General features: G+C 38.2%; 1 protein-coding gene across 6 annotated transcripts in view; it reads right to left on the minus strand.

Annotated features, from left to right (window-relative positions):
• Positions 1–1,981: 1,981 nt before the first annotated feature.
• The window catches only part of BRAF (B-Raf proto-oncogene, serine/threonine kinase), a 177,808-nt gene continuing 160,065 nt past the window's right edge, over positions 1,982–19,724 (minus strand). For 3 of the 6 annotated variants that reach the window (XM_013049714.2, XM_045063073.1, XM_045063074.1), the window contains 4 exons: positions 11,817–11,951; positions 8,905–8,955; positions 7,860–8,013; positions 1,982–2,146 (listed from right to left, as the gene is read on the minus strand). In XM_013049714.2, coding sequence (XP_012905168.2) covers positions 2,124–2,146; positions 7,860–8,013; positions 8,905–8,955; positions 11,817–11,951 — 363 coding nt within the window. In that variant the 3' untranslated portion in view covers positions 1,982–2,123. Of the gene's footprint in view, positions 2,147–7,859; positions 8,014–8,904; positions 8,956–9,358; positions 9,395–11,816; positions 11,952–19,724 lie in introns of all 6 variants that reach the window. The other 3 variants (XM_013049713.2, XM_045063072.1, XM_045063071.1) reach the window with 2 other exon arrangements.

The following is a 19,724-nucleotide window of genomic DNA, read 5'->3' on the forward strand; positions in this document are numbered from 1 at the left end:
CATGTATTTAAAAAGAAAAATGACGCTTTTAAAAGAGAAGCAGCATTAAGCACACAAGATGCTCTTCAATCAGTACGAATCTTCACAATTTCTGAATTTTGTAAGATGCTGCTCTGCTCTCACGGGACTTCAGAACACACTGGTTTTCAAACTCATTAACTTCAGGGTATTTTCCATTTTACGAGGACAACCTCTCCCAGGGCTTTGGAATTTTCAGTAGGCCTTCCTCTGAATACAGGTATTTTAGCAAAAAGCATGTAATGGCAGTGAGCGTAAGAGGCTGACAGACGGTGGGATCAATTACAATCTGAAATCTTTAACAGCTTCGAATTCCCTGATTTATTTTATGGGCCCTAATTTCTTTACGATCTTGGCTACATAGCTTGGTTGGGCTAAGTACATTTGATTTGATTTACATTCCTAAATCCTGGCAAGAGATGCTAAGCCTCATGATAAGGGAGGTATTTGTCATTAATACGTCCAGAGTCACTTTGTCGCTACTGCAATTTATGCCACCCTTTAGTCAAGGCCAAAGGAAGCTACGACTGGGTTCTATCTTCCACTTAGGCAAAAATAAAGAATGATGTTTCTAATACCAGAGCAACTCTTTCTATAGAAACAACTGATGTTAGGCTTCACGCACCTTCCCTCGGTCCCAATACACCTAAAATTTCTCTATTCTCTACCTGGGGAACTCAGCTGCCAAATTACCCAACCTTTTGAAGACCAGGCTTGGGAAAAAAGGAAGAAGGAGAATGAATGGAGACACCACCATTTTTATTTTAGGTTGCACGTTCTAGATAAGAGACTGGAAAGAGGATGGAGGATGGAGTGTAGAGGAAGTTGGAGGAAAACACGAGATATTAGCAAAGATGTTAGTGTGGATCCAGCAAGTACCATTAATTTAAAAATTATAAATATCTGTCATTATGCTAAGACTCCCCATATTTAGGTAGAGAAAAGGATAATGATCTTTCTTTAAAAGTTGTTTATATAACAAAAATACAATTTTCCAGGATATATAATTCTGGTGGGAAGTATTCTTTTATTCCAATTCAATTAAATCTGAAAATTATTTTCTTTTTAATAAAAATATAATAGAAGAAAACTCAGAAATTAAGACTTGTACCTTACATTTAAATTACATAAATGTCTCACACATTCAAAACTGTTATCAAGCAGTTTTGTAGGCTCTGAATCAGATACTGCCATGGCATTTTGTGCCCTGGACAAAGTAGCCACGTAAGTACTTGATGACTGGAAGAGCTTAGGAGGAAGATATCAACTGTATTTTCCTGAGAACTTGCTACACTGTGGAGGAAAAAAAAAAATCCCCACCACTTGTCTTCATTGCTGGACCCAGTGAGAAAGGCAGGCAATGTGTGCCAGCACTTTCCAGCCTGCTTGGTTAGGCAGACACCCTCAGTGAGCAAGGAGACAAAGACCAGAAACCCAGTAGGTCAGGAAAAAGATGCAGCATTCCCTTTTCCTCTACACCAAATCGTATCTCCTCCTTGCCTCTCATTCTCCATTTAAATAAAAGAGCTTCACTTGATAGAAATTGGTCAAAGACTGGGCATGCACCACACAGAAAGGCCATGCTGCATTTTTGTTCCATCCCTCAGAAATGAACCGGTGGTGACTAGGGAAAAGAGCTCCACGACAAAATCCCAGAACAGGAAAGAGAACGATGCTTGGCGATTACAGCTGCCCCGTCAGGTGACCAGCCACGCACTGATCTGGCGGTTAGAAGGGCAGAGCTGACTGGCAGGCTCTCCACAGCCAATCTCCCAAGCTGTAGCAGCAGTTTCTTTCCATCATGCCTGACCGTCAAAAGGTCAGAACTCAGGCTCTCTCCTCTTCCTTCCTGGGAGTGGGCAGACTTGTATGCACGTGGTATTTGTGTTGAAGAAGAAACACTGGCAGCAGAGAATTCTGGTTCCTAAAACATTCTTCCCTCTTTTGGTGGATGGGAAATTCCATTCTGTTCCACACCAGCTTATGCATTGAAAATTCTGTATCTTTAAAAAAAGATTTGAGGAACAGAACTGTGTTTTGATGTTAACAAATTGTACGAACACAAGACTTAAGAAATAAGAGGAGATGTTGCCATGATGGTGTGGCTACTTGAAGGCTGCAAATTCTCCTGTAGAGGGAGGACAAGAGCTAATTTAAAAAAGTTATCTCAAATAACCTAGAGACCTAGACAAGCCTCACTGAAACCTCACTGAAAGGTGACTCGCTATTACAAATCTAGTGACACCATCACTAATTTAAAAGCAAAAATGGCTGAAATACATAATTTATAATATGTAGAATATGCTTCGGTTCTATCAATTAAATATCGAGTCTGCAGGTAATTTCCCAGTTGGATTTTACATGCTATGCTGAAAACTATTCCAATGAACAAAATTTCTCAAAAACAGATTATAAAATAGTAAGGTTGATTTGAATACTTTCCCCCCAGTTATCAACTCATTTCCATTATTATAATGCCACTAACAGAAAGGAAGAAGCAGGAATTATCCCCTATTTGCAGAAGATAAAATTAAGAGGTCAAATGATTTGTCCACATCACACATTTGATTGAAGGAAAGAAAATCTAGACTATCCATTTTCTAGTTCATTTCCCCTTTCAGACCACCAAACAATTACATGGGGGTATGTGTCATTGAACTTTCCTAAATTTGAGGGCTTTGTGCCATTATGTTTCACCCAGCATTTTGTTCACATCTTCTACTTGTGACTATGGGCTGGTTCCTTCCCTTACATGCACTCCAGGGCACAAAATTTCTGAGGGTTGGTTTGTAACCGACAACTATCAGAATATAGCCGGCCTGAACATTCATCTTCCGTAATAAGAGTCTGTGATGTGGGTCCAGTCACTGATGCGAACAGACTTTCATCTAGGAGTGACCTGTCCACTCTCTGCCAGTGGAGTCCAACTGACTACTAGAGGACACTGGTGTGTCCCAACAAACAACAGATTGCTAATGACGGGCTGACTGAACCCTCAGATCGCAGGCTGATTATCTTAGTAACTATCTGAACGCCTGCTACCTGCCAGGTGCCTCACTGCATGCTTTATATATGTTTGCATCTAAGCCTCATCGTAACCGTAAGGCAGGTACTATTACTTCTCTCAACTTATGGAGGAGCAAGCTGGGGGTTTAGAATATGAGGTAATTTGCCTGATATCTCACAGCTAGAAAATGGCACTTCATTAAAATGCAAGTTCAGGGTTGGGGGGGTCCTCAACAATGAATACACCCCTAAATAATTTTCAGTAATAACCCATTTGTTTTCCCATTCTGGATATTACTACTAACTGGACTGCAGATAGTGATACTATCTCTTTCTAGCTAAAGCATTCCTTCTACGAAGCAAGTAACCATGGTATTGTGAGTCAAAAGATCAAAGAAGGGTAAAAGAATTATTCTCATATTTAAAAATTAAAAGGACTGTGAAGGGAGTATAGCATTGATGGAAAAAACATAGCCACATTACTAAGACCTCGGAGAGCCAAACATGAAGCACAAAATCACAGACGGTTATTATGTTAACAAAGACTCTAGAAATCTATAAACATTTATACTACCTTTGCTTATGGTTTGAAGGTTGCTATTTTTTCCACTATTTTAATACATTTCTTTAGAGCAATTTTCAACATTCTAATTAGCAATCACTGAATCCTGCAGAATCTAAATCTCATTAAAGGAAGCCAATGTGAAAATAGGATTTACTGAGAAATCTTTATTTTAAAAAACAGCTATTCTGTTAAGTGAGAATATCAAAATCTTAATAATCTATTAACTGAGAATATCAAAAGTGATAAAATTCTATGTTAAATCGTATATACCACATGAAAAAATAACTTTAAAAAATCTTCAGATGTTCTCCACTAGTTATGATAATTAGACACTCCTCACTTTGTTGTAGTGTTCTATTCTACAAACTTAAATGTTAGCCTTAAAAAAAAAAAAATCACAAAACAACCTCCCAAAGTATGAACTCTTACCAAGAAACCCCAAATCAGTCACCAATGAAGCCAACCCTGAAGATCACCCTACCATTGTCTACTGCTTCTAAAGGAAAGCAGTTTTTACTTCCTAAACAGACTGAAGGTCCAGAAATAAAAAAAGACAAAAAGAACTCAAAAGCTTACAGATCAATAAAATTAAAAACTCTTTCTATATATGTCCCTGAAATAATGGAGAAATTTAAGTAAAGATGGGGATAACAGGAAATGGATCTGCTTTTGGGGAAAAAAGCATATTCCTTCTTGCATATCTGAAAATTATCTATTATCATGCTACCTCCTATCCAATTTTATTTGAGGTAAGAATTATTTGAGGTGGAATATCCAGAACACTACGTGACTTTGGAAATCTCGGTATTACTAATTTAATTACTGCCTGAAAAATCAAAGGCCAAGATGAAACTTTTTTTTTTACTTGCCTCGTTGAGAATAACCTAAGTCCTACTTATTTATTTATTTATTTATTTATTTGACAGAGAGAGAGAGAGAGAGAGATCACAAGTAGGCAGAGAGGCAGGCAGAGAGAGAGGAGGAAGCAGGCTCCCCGCTGAGCAGAGAGCCCAATGTGGGGCTCGATCCCAGGACCCTGAGATCATGACCTGAGCCGAAGGCAGCGGCTTAACCCACTGAGCCACCCAGGCGCCCCCTAAGTTCTACTTTTCATGTGACTTTATTTAAGATTAAGGTAGAGGACACGTGGGAAGGGCCTGTGATTTTAGATACCTCAAATATCAAGATCTGTTTATTTGAAAGCTAAGGATTTTAAGATACTACATAACTATCTTTTATTCCCAGATTGAACGTATTTCAGTGGCTGTTAATACATATAATTTGCTATATACTTCTTAAAGATAAAATATGCTATGAAAAATTGATTTGCACAGAAATCAACCACCATTTTAGATGTGGGGGGCAGTATAATCAATTTTTTCAGGAAGTTTCAAAAATATGATAAACATTCTGGCACAGACACACTGGATTTGTTAAATTCTTAAGAGAAATTACCGTAGGAGAGATGAAATATTGAGTAAAATTTAAAAAGTGCTCTAGAAATGCTTAATAATTCTCAATCAAATAAGACTGTAACTGACAAAATGTTTTAGTCATGAAGTACCCATTTCATAATATTAAAAAAAAAAAGCAGCCCATTTCCTTAAATTGAGTGACTCACCTGAGACAGCCATTTAAGCTGCTGTGTTAAATGGTCACTATTTAAAGAGGAAAACTTAACTAATGTTTTAGTATGCCAATGACTAGTACAATATTTAATATCTGAAAATAAAAAACCTAAAGCATTTGATTAAATGCTGTGATTCCAAACTACTTAAAGTCAAGAAGAAAAATCGTAGTCCTCATCACTGACCAGTAAAAATTCTAAAATGTAAAACAAATTTTACAAAAAGGATTCCTGCTGAAAAAGGAAATCAACTTTAATAAAAATATCTGGGGGGCTGACGTTTTAGCAGTAAAAGCGGTCAGTCACAAGAGAATGAATGTCCTTCTGTTTCAATTATCTAGTTAGAGAGGTTAACTCTACATACAGTTAGAAAATATTTTTCTTTATTTGAAGAATGTATCTAAAATGCAGTATAAAAAAACAACAGAAAGGGAGACTACCATACGTCTTCTACTGTTCCCTCCTTCAACACATCCGCGCTACCTAAACATCTCGCTCTGCCAGACTGTTCATGTTCTTTCACCAACACTTCCAGTGGGCCCAGTTTGGCCAGGAAACTACTAGGTGATCCTCTGGAGGCACACTGGAACATGTGAGATGGCATACATGACTTTCTGAGCAGTTCTAAGAGCTCAGCAATGCCCTCTGGCAAAGGAGAAGGAAAGGAGTCAAATGCAGATAGTGGGGGGCTGGCCAGTGGTCAGTGTGGGGAGTTGTTGAGGGGGGGCGAGAAAGAGGAGTAAGCACAGAAAGGACAATCTGAGTGAAACGAGTACAGTGGGGAACTGCACTAGAGTTGTATCAAGAAAAAGATCCTTTGACTCTTGCGCCTTAAAATGCCCAAACCTTTCGGCATTCCACAGACCAATGTAAGAACTCTATTAGCTACACGCTTGCTATTCAGTTTGTGATAAATAAAACCCTATTTAGTAATTAATAATAATCCTATCTTTAATATCACTAGAGGATTTAGAAATTCAGCACTTTAATGTTTTCCAATATGTTCCATTCTTTCATGCCTTTCTCAATTTTTTTTTTGAAAACACGAGAGGGGTTCTTTTCCATTACTCTTGCCTAATTAAAAGGCGTGAATCAATTCTGCAGAAGATGAATGGCATTACTTACTTCAAACTACTCAAATGAGGGGCGTAAAGTATGCCATGCTTCCTACTGAGAAGTTTTCTTGGATGAAATCTCATCCATTCCAATTAATAAAGTATTTTAGAAATTTACCTATGGCACTTAAAAACTAAATTATCATTAAGGTCTTCCCAACTTTCTTCTTTATTGGCTCAAAGGATGGTATTTACACAGATGTCTATGTGGCTAAATAACCCCAAACTGTCAGTTATATTTAAAAACCACCACAGTTCCAAACTGAGTGAAAATGTATCTAAGAGGCTGGGCTTTTGCTACTGACTTTGAAGTGGAGATGGTCATCTCTTTGACGAGATGACACTGATACTGCTTCTTTCATTTCTGATTCCCAGTAAGATTCTGGCTCACAGTAAGAATACACTGACTGCCCCAGTACAATCATCTTCTACACAAGAAAATTTAAGTATTAGAAAGCACTACCAAATATTTCATACTGTGGGCTACAAAAACAGAAACAAAACCAGAAAAAAAAAATAGCCTTTACTCCTAATAAGAACAGAAGGAGCACAGAAATTTTATGACACATGGATAACATGATTGTTAAAAGAGGCATCATGAGAGGTAAGTATAATTTAAAGTAATAATAATTTTTAAGAAGTCCATTACCTGGTTGTTTGGCAACTAAAGACATCTAAACAGACAAAGCCAAAACTACTCACAGAATTCTGTGACGCTTTTGTAGGGGAGGAGGAAATAATGCATTTGTAAGAAATTCAACTTCTATGTGTGTAAGATATCCTTGATATATGGGGAAGTATTATTTACAAGGAACTTTGACTTTTAACATTTGCCCACTAAAAACCTCAAGTTCAATCATATCGCTCATGTCAAACATGACACTCCTCAGGTAACCAGTAACCTTGGTTACCTGTACCCATAGCTTATAAAAAGAAAGTCAGTCTATTGCTTCGAGGGAATAAAGGACAACCATATATTCCAAATTATAATAAAAAGTTACAGAAAAAATATTTAGAATAAAAGTGACTTATTCAATCCTAGTGACTTCTTCAATTAGATCTGTTTGGCTTGCCTTGCCTAACACAGGCTAATCTACTATCACCTTCCACCTGCAAATCCATGCACAGGGATGTGCTGCTCTTGGGAGTCCCTGATGGACATGTGATAGCTAATAACAAAAGGTGCATGAGAAAAGTTTAAATGAAGTTTAAAAGTTAGAATAAGCCAGTAAACAAATCTGGAACAGGATGTAAGCCCTCTGCAAGAGGCACCGCAGATGTTGAGCAAGGTCTGTGCATTTTATAAAATGCATGGATGTTGAAAATCCAATGCTAAGTTTACATTTTAGATTGGGAAATAATTTTATCGAGTTTTTAAAAACCTACACATTCTTTGGTTCATCTTTTTTTAAAAAAAGATCTTAATCAATTTAGCAAATATATAAGCAAACATATCTTCATTTCCTTGGTCCCTACTCCCCTCTACTGGCACACTCATTTAATTTCTTTCAGTGGACAGGAAACGCACCATATCCCCCTGCCTGGATGGGTGTTTTTGGAGAAGCACAAGCATATAGACTAAAATCCTCTGTTTGGAAGCCAGCCCGATTCAAGGAGGGTTCTGATGCACTGCGGTGAATTTTTGGCAATGAGCGGGCCAGCAGCTCAATAGAGGCGAGAATCTGAAAAAAAGAAAAAAAAAAAAGAGAGAAAAAGAAAGTAGAATGAAAATCTAGGTGGTATTAATCTTTAAAATTCTCATCATACTTTATAAGAAAGCACCTGAAATCTTACACTTTGGTATTATCCTAAATGTCTAAAAAAATACTGAATAACTGGCATTTTTCCTTACAAAGAAAAGTAAATGATCAAACTCTTAGAGCTTTAATTTCTGTAAAATGAATGGGGAAAGTAACCTATAGTTAGCTTTTGTTTACATTTGAAATCATCTGCCAGCCTTGGAACAGTAAATAATAAAAAAATTTAAGCCAGTGATATGCCTCTCACAGACCACAGTCCTTTTGGGGAAGAAGATGGAGTGTCTATCAGTAAAGCACTAATGACTTCACAACAGAATCATCAGAGCAACTCATTCTTTAAGAAACTTAGTAATGGGAAATGTCTTCCACGTACATAATTAAAAGTAGGACCCCAATGACCCAGGCTGCTAGTGACACAGGAGTGAGAAGTCACAGGTGACAATTCAAGAGTGGAGAAGACAGGCAAACTACAAATAGACACCAGTACACAAAATGTAGAAACTCCGCATAGTTTGAGGTACAGAGAAATGGGTTATGATTCTTTAAGGCAGACAGTATGATAATGGACATTCACAATCATGAGACATACATGTAAAAGGCTTGGCACAGTGCCGGGCATATATTAAGTACTCAGTACAACTTTAGCAGCCATTACTATTATTATTTTTCTGAGCTATGAAAACTTTTTAAACAGTTAAACTGTAATCTGTATGATTAGTATAAGGCAAAGAAGCAATGTTACAAAACATTTTAAATTACAAGCATAACACACAAATAAAAATTCAAATAATACAGAAAAAGTTTAAGTCCTACCTTCCAGGGGTAACCACTGTTTAAGAGTCTATACTTTCTTCTGGACCTTTCCTATGCATAAACATGCACATATGAAAACAGAGCCCATCCCCACCCTCATCACCATTTAAAGTGGTATCATACTACACATATTTTTCTGCATTGCTTTTCTTTCCCCTCACTAATATCCATGCCATCTAGACAGCTACCCTGATCTTTAGGTCTTTAATTTTTCCTATTATGGTAAGTCTTTAAAAAAAATATATCTATCTATCTATCTATCTATCTATCTATAGATATCTCTGAGCACTTGTGGAAGCAGGTTCTATAACATACATTTTTAGGAGTGGAATTGCCAGTGCAAAAAGTATATATATTTCAAGTTATGAATTCTACCAAGTCCTTTCAAAAGGCCAAACTAATTTACATTCCCAACAACACTGTTAAAAAATTTATAAGGAGGGCTCTTCCTTACTTCCCAACACTGTTCCCAATGCTGGATGTTGCCAGTCTGAGAGAGAAAATAAAAATGTATTTTACTGTCACTATGCATTTTACAGACTGTCACAGAACTTTAAACAACCTAAATTTATTCAGCATTTATATTTCTTTGTGAATCACCAGTTCATATCCTTTGCTCATTTTCTATTTATTATTATTTTTTACTTATTGATTTGTAGGAGGCCTTTGGATAATATCAGTATTTATATTTTGTTATACATGCTGCAATTATTTTTCGTGTTTACCTTACAATATTATTTTTATTATATAGAAGTTTAAAAACTTTTAATGGAGTCACACTTGCTATGTTTTCCTTTATTACTTCTGGATTTTGTCTCTGCTTATTAGGAAAGCCTTCCTTACCTCAAGGTTATAAAAATGACTTATTTTTCAGTTTAGTTTTTTACATATAAATCTTTAGCCATCTGAAATTTGTGTTTAGCATGTGAAATGTGTATACAGTGTGAAAAGAGATCTTATAATGAAAAATTAAAAATAATACTTAAAAGGAGTAGCCTTCAATAATCTCAAAAATTCAGATATGCATTTCATTTTCTGATACCATGCAAAGAATAAAATGTTACATACATTTAGAAATATAAACATTTTAACCCCTTTAATACCACTTAAAAAGTGGGCCTATAGGGGCATCTGGCTGGCTCAGTCAGTAGAGTATGCAACTCTTATCTCAGGGTTTTAAGTCTGAGCCCCATGTTGGGTGTAGAGATTAGTTAAAAAAATAAAGTCTTAAAAAAAAAGTGGGCCTTTGAATATAATTTGCATTATTAATGTACATCAAGCAGGTTAAACAGGGAACTCTAGTACCTGGACTCTAAAGAAGAGAATGTGGTACGGGGTCCTGCTGATATTGGCCAACAATACCTGTCCTTTTACTTCCATAGTCTTAAGTCAGTGGTTTTCTGGGTTAAAAAAAACTACTCTTCCTCAAAGAAGTAGTAACATATAATTCCAATATTAAAACATGTATCTACCCACCCTGAGAAAGCCTATGAGAGACTTGTTAAAATTATAAATTCTATCTTTAATTCTTCAGACAGGAATAAAAGATTCACTCATTCCTGTAGCAGTGACTTCTGTCTAAAAGAGCCAGCTCGGAGTGGGTATTCAAAGGCATTACTAAGGTCCACAAAAGACCAACTCAGTAATTATGGTAGCTGAGTAATTACTAGAGGCAGCTCTTCCCACCTGAAAGCTGTACTGATTTATCAAGATCCATTTATGTAGAGCTATCCACAACTTCAAAAGCATCATAAAAAACTGAATTTCTATTACAATATCTATAGAATCCAAACTTTCCAAGCTTGTTCAGGTATTTAGTTTCAGTTTCTAAGGCTTATGAAAGATTGTTAACTTAAGGGCATTGGCCTTATACCATGAAAAGATAAAAAGCAATGGTAATTTTCCAAGAATCAGAGAAAGATAGACAGTACCAACAGGTGCCCTTTCTTTTTATAGAAAACATAAAGAGGGGTGCCTGGGTGGCTCAGTGGGTTGAGCCGCTGCCTTCAGCTCAGGTCATGATCTCAGCGTCCTGGGATTGAGACCCACATCGGGCTCTCTGCTCAGCGGGGAGCCTGCTTCCTTCTCTCTCTCTCTGCCTGCCTCTCTGCCTGCTTGTAATCTCTCTCTGTCAAATAAATAAATAAAATCTTAAAAAAAAAAAAAAGAAAACATAAAGATATTTTTGGCTCCTCCAAAAGACGTGGTATCAAAGGGATGCTTGGAATTTGTTTTACCACCAGGAAGAATTCAGGTAGCAGTTCTCAAAGTGTAGTCTGTGGAAAAACTATTTTCATAGTAACACTAAGGTATTATTTGCCTTTTTTATGGTCATTATTTTACAAGTATTAAGTGGAGATTTCAGAGGCTAAATGATGTAAAATATTGCACTGCAACATAATGAATGCAGAGAATCCAGATGTCTTCTTCTGCAGAGATTTGCAAAAAAGGTAAAACAATGCCATTCTTTTCACTAATTCTGTTGTCTGGGAAAATACTGTTCTTTTTCATAAAAAGTTAACATGTAATGATTTTATTATGTTTAAATAAACTTAGAAGTATTTTAAAAACTTAGTTTTAATTTATAAAATGGCAATTATTACTTATATAAAACAAAAGCCCTTTGGGGGCCTTCAATAACTTTTAGGTGTGTAAAATGGCACGAGACCAAAAAGTTTGAGAACAGCTAGACAAAAGTAAAGTCTTTCTGAATATTTTGTTCTGAGTTTTTAGATAACCTATCATTCAACCTTTATATAATTATCTTTATGTGATTACTTATCTTCTGCCTGCACATAATCACATGGAATCCAAATCCACAACGTACAAACTGTGTCCTCTAGAAACTATTTAAAAATCTGCATCTGAGTATTAGTCTGTCCTGTTAAGTAACACATAGAGCTGCTTCTTACTTGGGGAAAGAGTGGCCTCTCATCTCTTTTCTTTTTTAGGCACTCTGCCATCAATCTCTTCATGGCTTTTGGACAGTTACTCCGTACCTTACTGAGATCTGGAGAAAGATATCCTCGTCCAACCATAAAAATTATCTGGGAAGAGAAAAAAACCAAATCATACAACCTTATTGATAAGCTGAAAAACACATAAACATTGATAATTCAACAAACTGTGTGCATTTATGAGTATTTTTCTGCATGTACACTGTACATCAACAAAAAGTTAAGAAACACAATGCTAGTATTTTGATTCCTATGTATCACATCGTGGGGAACCAATACTTAATGGGCTGTAAGCTGAAAACTTCTGGACCTGTGGAATATTGCAAAGGTCTCCTAATTGCTCCCCAGGCTTCCAGTCTCTCCTTACACAATCCATTTTCCATTGCCAGGGTAATCATGAGACACATCAGATTGTACCTCTTTTTCTACTTAAAAAGTAATTTATTGAGTACTTGCTGGGCATCACACTAAGCCCTTTATATATATATATATGTAGCAGGAACCAAAAAAGTTAACCTTTTAGCAGTTGTTTTGGCATCTGCATTTTATTTTATTTTTAAAGATTTTATTTATTTGACAGAGATCACAAGTAGGCAGAGAGGCAGGCAGAGAGAGAGAGAGAGGAGGAAGCATGTTTCCTGCCAAACAGAGAGCCCGATGTGGGGCTCAATCCCAGGACCCCTGGATCATGACCCGAGCCAAAGTCAGAGGCTCTAACCCACTGAGCCACCCAGGCGCTCAGCATTGCATTTTAAATTCGTTTGTTCAGGGAATGGAAGAAATGGGGCATTTATTTTTACATAGGTCTGAGAAACAGAGCCTCCTCTGAAAAAAAGAAAGTAAACCACTTGGGTATTAAATTTTCTGTTTCATAGAGTAAAAAGGCTTGTCTTCTCTGGGTGCAGAGAGGTAACTTTTCATGATTTCTTAATTTTTGGCTCTTCTGAGAATGGAGAGAGACAGACTTTAGGAGTCCTGGGACTCTTTTGTATAGAGAGAGGGATTTTGATCTTAGAGGGAACAGGTCCAACATGCACAGACCAGAGGCTGGGTGGAGAGAGCCAGTAAGAGATCCCCTGTTACAGACAAGGCAGAGCTTATAAACTTTAGGAACATTCAAGTCTGATAACCTAACTTTATGTTATTTCCTGTTCGGTGCCACAGTAACTGCTGTTGAACGACACACTGACTGGCCCGAGCCCCACTGAAGCGCAGGTATAAAGCTTATCCTCCTTTGTCACCGCCCCTGTCAGAACTGCCCTTCTTCCCACTTTATAAAAGGCTCACCTGCTCCCCCATATGAAATGTAACAATAGTACACACTGTTCCAAGGTGTCAAACTGCTGGGGTACCACTGGGACACGTTCACACACTGGTATTTAGGCTCTAATGAACAGGTGACAAATTCCTTTGCAAGACAGCTGGGTTCCAGTTCTTTGCTTTCAGCTAATTGTAAAATTTACTGATAAATTATTATGTAATTTTTGGTACATTACAGAAATTAGTTCAAAGTAACAGAGTGATACATGAACGGTAAGAACTAATCTTGCCCAGAGAGAAGGCTGGCCTTTGCCTTTGTCTCGTGGAAGGTAATCCCTAAACCTCTGGCAGGTCCTGCCTGATAATAGTTCTTCTGTTTACCTGGGGGCCTTGGGCTGTGCCAGATAGTCTATGCTATTGAACTGATTTATAGAAGGGACACTGAGTCAAGAAGTATCAGCTAAAATTAAGGTCAGCCACACAGGTGGTCAACCGTATTCACTTAGCCCGAGCCCTGGGGATAACTCGGCAATACCTGCCTGTTGTCACACACGGCCGCCAGGAGAATTCAGTGCTATCCACTGTTACACTGGGAGAAGACAACCAGGGCCTCCACATGTGGAACTCTCCTGGATTCTCCCCTTGTGCCTCTTCCCTTGGCTGCTGTAACGAACAGCAACTCTAAGTACTAGCAACCTGGAAGGCATTCTGAGACTTACTGAAGGCTGAATCCGAGTGTGGTCTAGGGGATCACTGATCTGTGCAGATGAGCACAACAAACACCTGAATTTTCCATCTTTGTATCTACTTTAACAAGAGTTCTCAGTGGATACTTCTTTAAAAATAAAACAAAAGGACGCCTGAGTGGCTCAGTTGGCCTGGGATCGAGTTCCGGAGCCTGCTTCTCCCTCTGCCTCTGCCTGCCATTCTGTCTGCCTGTGCTCGCTCGCTCTCTCCCCTTCTCTCTGACAAATAAATAAATAAAATCTTAAAAAAAAAAATAAAAATAAAACAAAGAAAGGAACTGTTGCTAAGTCCTACCTCATGTAGCAAAAGCCTATTTATCCACAAATGTAGGAATGAACTGAAAAGAAAAGCCCTGTTCGTTAAGACACACATTTCCAGTAAAATTTTCCTTCTATGTTTCTATATATCAACACTTACATTTTTATCAGTTATATGTTAATAATTATTAACAGCAGTATAATTCAGAATTTTAAAAATATTCAAAGATTAAAGTCACAGGAAAAGATTTTTTCAAATTCTAAATGTAAATACATATTTTTGTTGCAAAGATGTGACTTGGCCAGTAAGAAAAAGCCTTGAAAGCATAAAAAAAAAATGTTAAAAATGTTTCTTCAAAGAGAAAAACTTCCAAAAATTAATGAATCTATTTTTTAAGCAAGTGATGGTAGGTATCAAGTCAGAATGGCTTTTAGATTTCACTGGATACACTGAAAAGGAAATAATGACTTTATTTTGAAATGTTAATGCAATACAAAGGAAATCACATTCTTTGCAATTATTTAAACTTGAAGGGAAGACTTACCTGGATAATTCATGTACAGAAGATTTAAGTGTCACAGACACAATAAAGTCAGTGGTTCCATTTAAAATTCTGGGACTGATTACCTTCCTTCTCAAACCACACTCAGCCCTCCCGGCACCTCTGCCCTTTCATTCACTCCTCTGTGTGACAGGAGCAGCGTCTGCTCATCACCCTGTGCTGCCTCAGCAGACTAACAACTAACAGCATGGCCTGTGCTTTATTCATCTTTGTATCCCTCTGTATCCTACAGTGCTTCGCATATAGTAGTTTTGAAAATTAAAAAAAAATTTTTTAAATTTTTATTATTTTAATTCTTATTTTTTTTTTTAAAGGTTTTATTTATTTATTTGACAGACAGAGATCACAAGTAGGCAGAGAGGCAGGCGGAGAGAGAGAGAAGCAGGCTCCCTGCCGAGCAGAGAGCCCAACGCGGGGCTTGATCCCAGAACCCTGAGATCATGACCTGAGCCGAAGGCAGAGGCTTTAACCCACTGAGCAACCCAGGTGCCCCGAAAAAATTATTTATTTATTTTTAAAAAGATTTTATTTATTTATTTGAAAGAGAGAGACAACAAGAGAGGGAACACAAGCAAGGGGTACACAAGTGGGAGAGGGAGAAGCAAACCTCCCAGTGAGCAGGGAGCCTGATACGGGGCAATCCCAGGACCCTGGGATTATGACCTGAGCCGAAGGCAGATGATTAATGCCTGAGTCACCCAGGCACCCCTGAAAATTTTTTATTAAAATAACTTGTGCATTGATAAGACACTTATCATTTCCTATCTGTTGTTTCCTGAGGTCTTATGCTTAGAACCCAGCCACCAGGGGGGATAATTAAAAAAAAAAAACAACCTAGCAACGAGGCTGTACCAAGTCCATGCTTTCTACAAAGTACCCCCCACAGAAAGGCCCAGGTGGAGAAGAACTGAGGCCCCCAGCCCTTGGCCCTGACTGAGCTTCCAGTGGACAGCTAGCACGACACCTTGTAGGATGTGTGAATGAGTCATTTTGGAAGTGGATCCTTTAACACCCGACAAATGTACCCTAGGCAATACCATGTGACACAGAAATAAACCTTCCTTACTGAAGGCAGCCCAACCTGCAGATTCATAATTTGCTTCAGCCACTACATTTTGGGTGGTTTATTATACAGTAACAGTAACTGAAATATACTTAAAATAAGACAGAAGTTATCTGTTATTTTTTTCTAGGATGACGAAGCACTTCTCCAAGAAAACAAAGAGGACAGAGTGTCAATACACCTAGCTCAAATGAGAGCATCACTAATCCCAACTTAGAGAAGCTGCACTGAAGAGTGTGATTAGTGTGATCAGAGAGTGAAACAGAAGGACCAAGAGGGGAAAAAATGACAGCAATTTCTCAGACTTCAGCACTAGAGTAAGGAAAACAAAAGCCAATGCTATTCTGCAAAGTAACATAGGAATGGCCATCCCCTGAGGAGCTAAAAGACGTGCTTTAGGAAAGAATCTGATTTTTATAACGATAAGGAATTCTTTAGTTGAATTGGGGTGGGGGGAAGACACCAGAAGAGGTAAAGTGACCAGGTCATGCAGGTTATGAGTAGTCCAAGGTCATTCTTTATATCGAGCTGCTTAATCAGAGTCCTGCTTTAAATTTGCTGGGAAAAGCTGCCATCTCAGACTATGGTGGGGGGAGCGTGTACAGGAATGGCTCCTACAGTGCACAGTAAAGACACAGTTGTCCTATCTCCTATGAAAAAGAATATTCCTCAATTTTCACAAAGAAGTCCAATCTGAGAGCCACAGAGATCATAGTAAAAGAAAGAGAAGAAACAAATCAAGAGGAATAGATGGAGCAAAGCTTGGGATTACTTCACTGAAGAGTTACTGATTCCCAAGAGGAAGTTCCATGGAAAGCGTCATTTGAGGAAAGCAGACTAAGAAGGAATGAAGTAGACTGGGAGTGATGGGAAGAGTGTATCATTCTTTTACCTCTTTTTTCTTCATCAAACACCCAACGTGGCTTCAGACTGGCAAATTCCAGAACACTCTACCTATATTATCAGAAAGAATTAACTAGTAAAGGCCTTACCCTTCTGTTGGACACTCACTCACTTTTCTCATGGAGAGTAAGCCCTTGCCACATCATTTATCATATTCCCATGGAAGACAAACGCACTTAAAATGCCAAGACGCGAATGAGCATAGAACTCCACGATGCTTTTATCCACATTTTGGAAATAATAATATCTGTTTCCATAATATAATTTTATTTCATTAAAACAAACGTATTCACTGGATTTCATCCAGATCTTAGATTCATAAAATTTTATTTGTAGTCTCTATAATAAATCAACTAAAACTAAACTAGAATTCCCTAGATTCCTATAGAAAAGTAATATGCAGGGTGCCTAGGTGGCTCAGTCGGTTAAGTGTCCAACTTTATTTCGGCTCAGGGCACGATCTCACGGTCGTGGGATTGAGCCTCGAATCAGGCTCTGTGGTGAACAGGGAGTCTGCTTGAGTCTCTCTCTTCCTCCCCCTCTGCCCTTCCTCTCCTGTTCACGCTCTCTAAAAATAAATAAATAAATCTTAAAAAAAAAAAAAAGTAATATGCAAAAGAAAAGTAAACATGGCACAGGGTATGATGTTATATGGTTGAGTTAATGAGACTATAAAAGGCAGAGCACAGGAAACTTGCAAATTAGAAACAACCTTGCTGGGATGCCTGGGTGGCTCAGTGGGTTAAACCCTCTGCCTTCAGCTCAGGTCATGATCCCAGGGTCCTGGGATCGAGCCCCACATCGGTCTCTCTCTCTTCAGCAGGGAGCCTGCTTCCCTCTCTCTCTCTGCCAGGCTCTCTCCCTACTTGTAATCTCTGTCTGTCAAATAAATAAATATAATCTTAAAAAAAATAATAATGAATTAAAAAAAAAAAAAACAACCTTGCTCTTCAGACTGCCATCATCAAATCAATCATCTCAGTCACCTAGGATGTCACAAGTCCAACAGGTGCAAGGTTTCCATTATGTTCCTTAGCTAGCAGTTTGGTCTATCTTGAATCTAAGTTTCATGTACGTTTAAGATACCAGGTAATTAGGAACCAGGTCACAGATTTTTTTTTTAACACTCAAAAGTAGGATTCCACATTATAAAGTAGGATACAACATTCTAAAGCTATGTAGTGGTTAGAAAGACCAAACAGAAACTAAACAATTAGCTTTGTGCTGAATTGGGTAGAAACACAGTTATTTATTATTATTTTTTAAGATTTTATTCATTTATTTGACAGAGATAGTGACAGAGAGCTGGGAGGAGGGGGAGAAGCAGGCTCCCCTCTGAGCTAGAACGCTGGGCTTGATTCCAGGACTCTGGAATCATAACTTGAGCCTAAGTCAGATGCTTAACCGAATGAGCCACCCAGGTGCCCCGGAACATAGTCATTTAAAAAAAATTCTTAAGAGGCGCCTGGGTGGCTCAGTCGTTAAGTGTCTGCTTTCAGTTCAGGTCATAATCCCAGAGTCCTGGCATCAAGCCCCACATCCGGCTCCTTGCTCAACGGGAAGCCTGCTTCTCTCTCTCCCACTCCCCCTGCTTGTGTTCCCTCTCTTGCTTTCTCTCTCTGTCAAATAAATAAATAAAATCTTAAAAAAAAAAATAAAAAAATTCCTGAACTATAAAATCAGGACCCCCTGGGTAAGAGGCCATAGGGTGATTCAGTAAATACACACAAAGTACGTGACAACTGAGATTACTTCTCTGAAACTACACGGTAATTGAAGTTCTTCATTAAGGAAGATACTCAGAGCTATTACCAAAAAGATAAGAGAGTTGTGCTGATGACCAAAATACATACACTACTTAAATGAAGTAACACATTTATACATTAAAAACCATCATTTCATTAGATTAGGAGGTTATGACAAAACACATAAAACATTCACACTTTTGGGAGGCTCAGCTGGTTAAGTGTCTGCCTTCGGCCCACGTCATAATCCCAGGGTCCTGGGATCAAGCCCCACACTGGGCTCCCTGCTCGGTGAGGAGCCTGCTTTCTCCTTCTTCCTCTCCCTACTGTTCCCCTTGCTTGTGCTTGTGCTTGCTCTCTCTCTGTCAAATAACTAAAATATTTTTAAAAATTCACTTTTTAAAAAAATTTTTTTGAATTGGTGATTCTCAACTTTGGTATATATCAAAATCACCTGGGAAACTTATTAAAAATGTACTCTGACTCTACTCCATGGAATTAGAATCTGCTCCAGTATCTCTATTTTTATTTTTTTTCTGAAAGAGGGAGAGAGAGAGAGCGCGCACATGCACATGAACAAGCCCTTGGAAGGGGGAAGATGGTGGCGGGAGGAGGGGGACAAACAGAAAGGGAGAGAGAGAATCCCAAGCAGATTCCATGCTCAGTGTGGAGCCCCGTGTGGGGCTCCATCTCGTGATCCTGAGATCATGACCTGAGCCGAAATCAACGGTAAGTGTTTAACATACTGATCCACCTAGGCACCCCGGTATCTCTATTTTTAAACAAATTACCCACATAACTCTGACGCAACCCACAGCATAAAATATAAATATTATTTAACCACAGTTTATATCGTCAATCGTCGTTTTCTAATATATTAACAGTAAAATTGCTTCAGTCTCTCTACACACGTGCACATACACACACCCACTTTTTAAATCCTAATGTGTACAATGTAAAAACATCAGTAAAGACAATTCCTTTTTCTTGGTCCGTGGTGAAGTCCTGGTGAATCGAATGTAGCGAGGATAGAAAAGGACAAGAGTTGTATGAGGTTCTGTTTGGGACTTTGGGAAAGGACAGAGAACAGGAAATTAGGAAGAAAGAAGTAAAAATAATTCCCTCCTATTAGAATCCTCATTATAGAAAATGAAAGCATGATACATTAGTCTTTCAAAAGAGGAGAAACCTCACTAATTTCAAAAGAACTGGCTAAAAAGAAGCACACAGCCGAGTGCCTGCTCAGCATGACCAACAACAGAAGGCGCAAAGCCCAGCCGCCGCCGCAGCAGAGCCCTTCCTTCTGGTTTGTGTGGTCAAGAGAT

Source organism: Mustela putorius, unplaced genomic scaffold (genome assembly GCF_011764305.1).
Source record: "Mustela putorius furo isolate JIRA1106 unplaced genomic scaffold, ASM1176430v1.1 tig00003845_pilon_pilon_pilon, whole genome shotgun sequence".
Taxonomy (NCBI): Eukaryota; Metazoa; Chordata; class Mammalia; order Carnivora; family Mustelidae; genus Mustela; species Mustela putorius.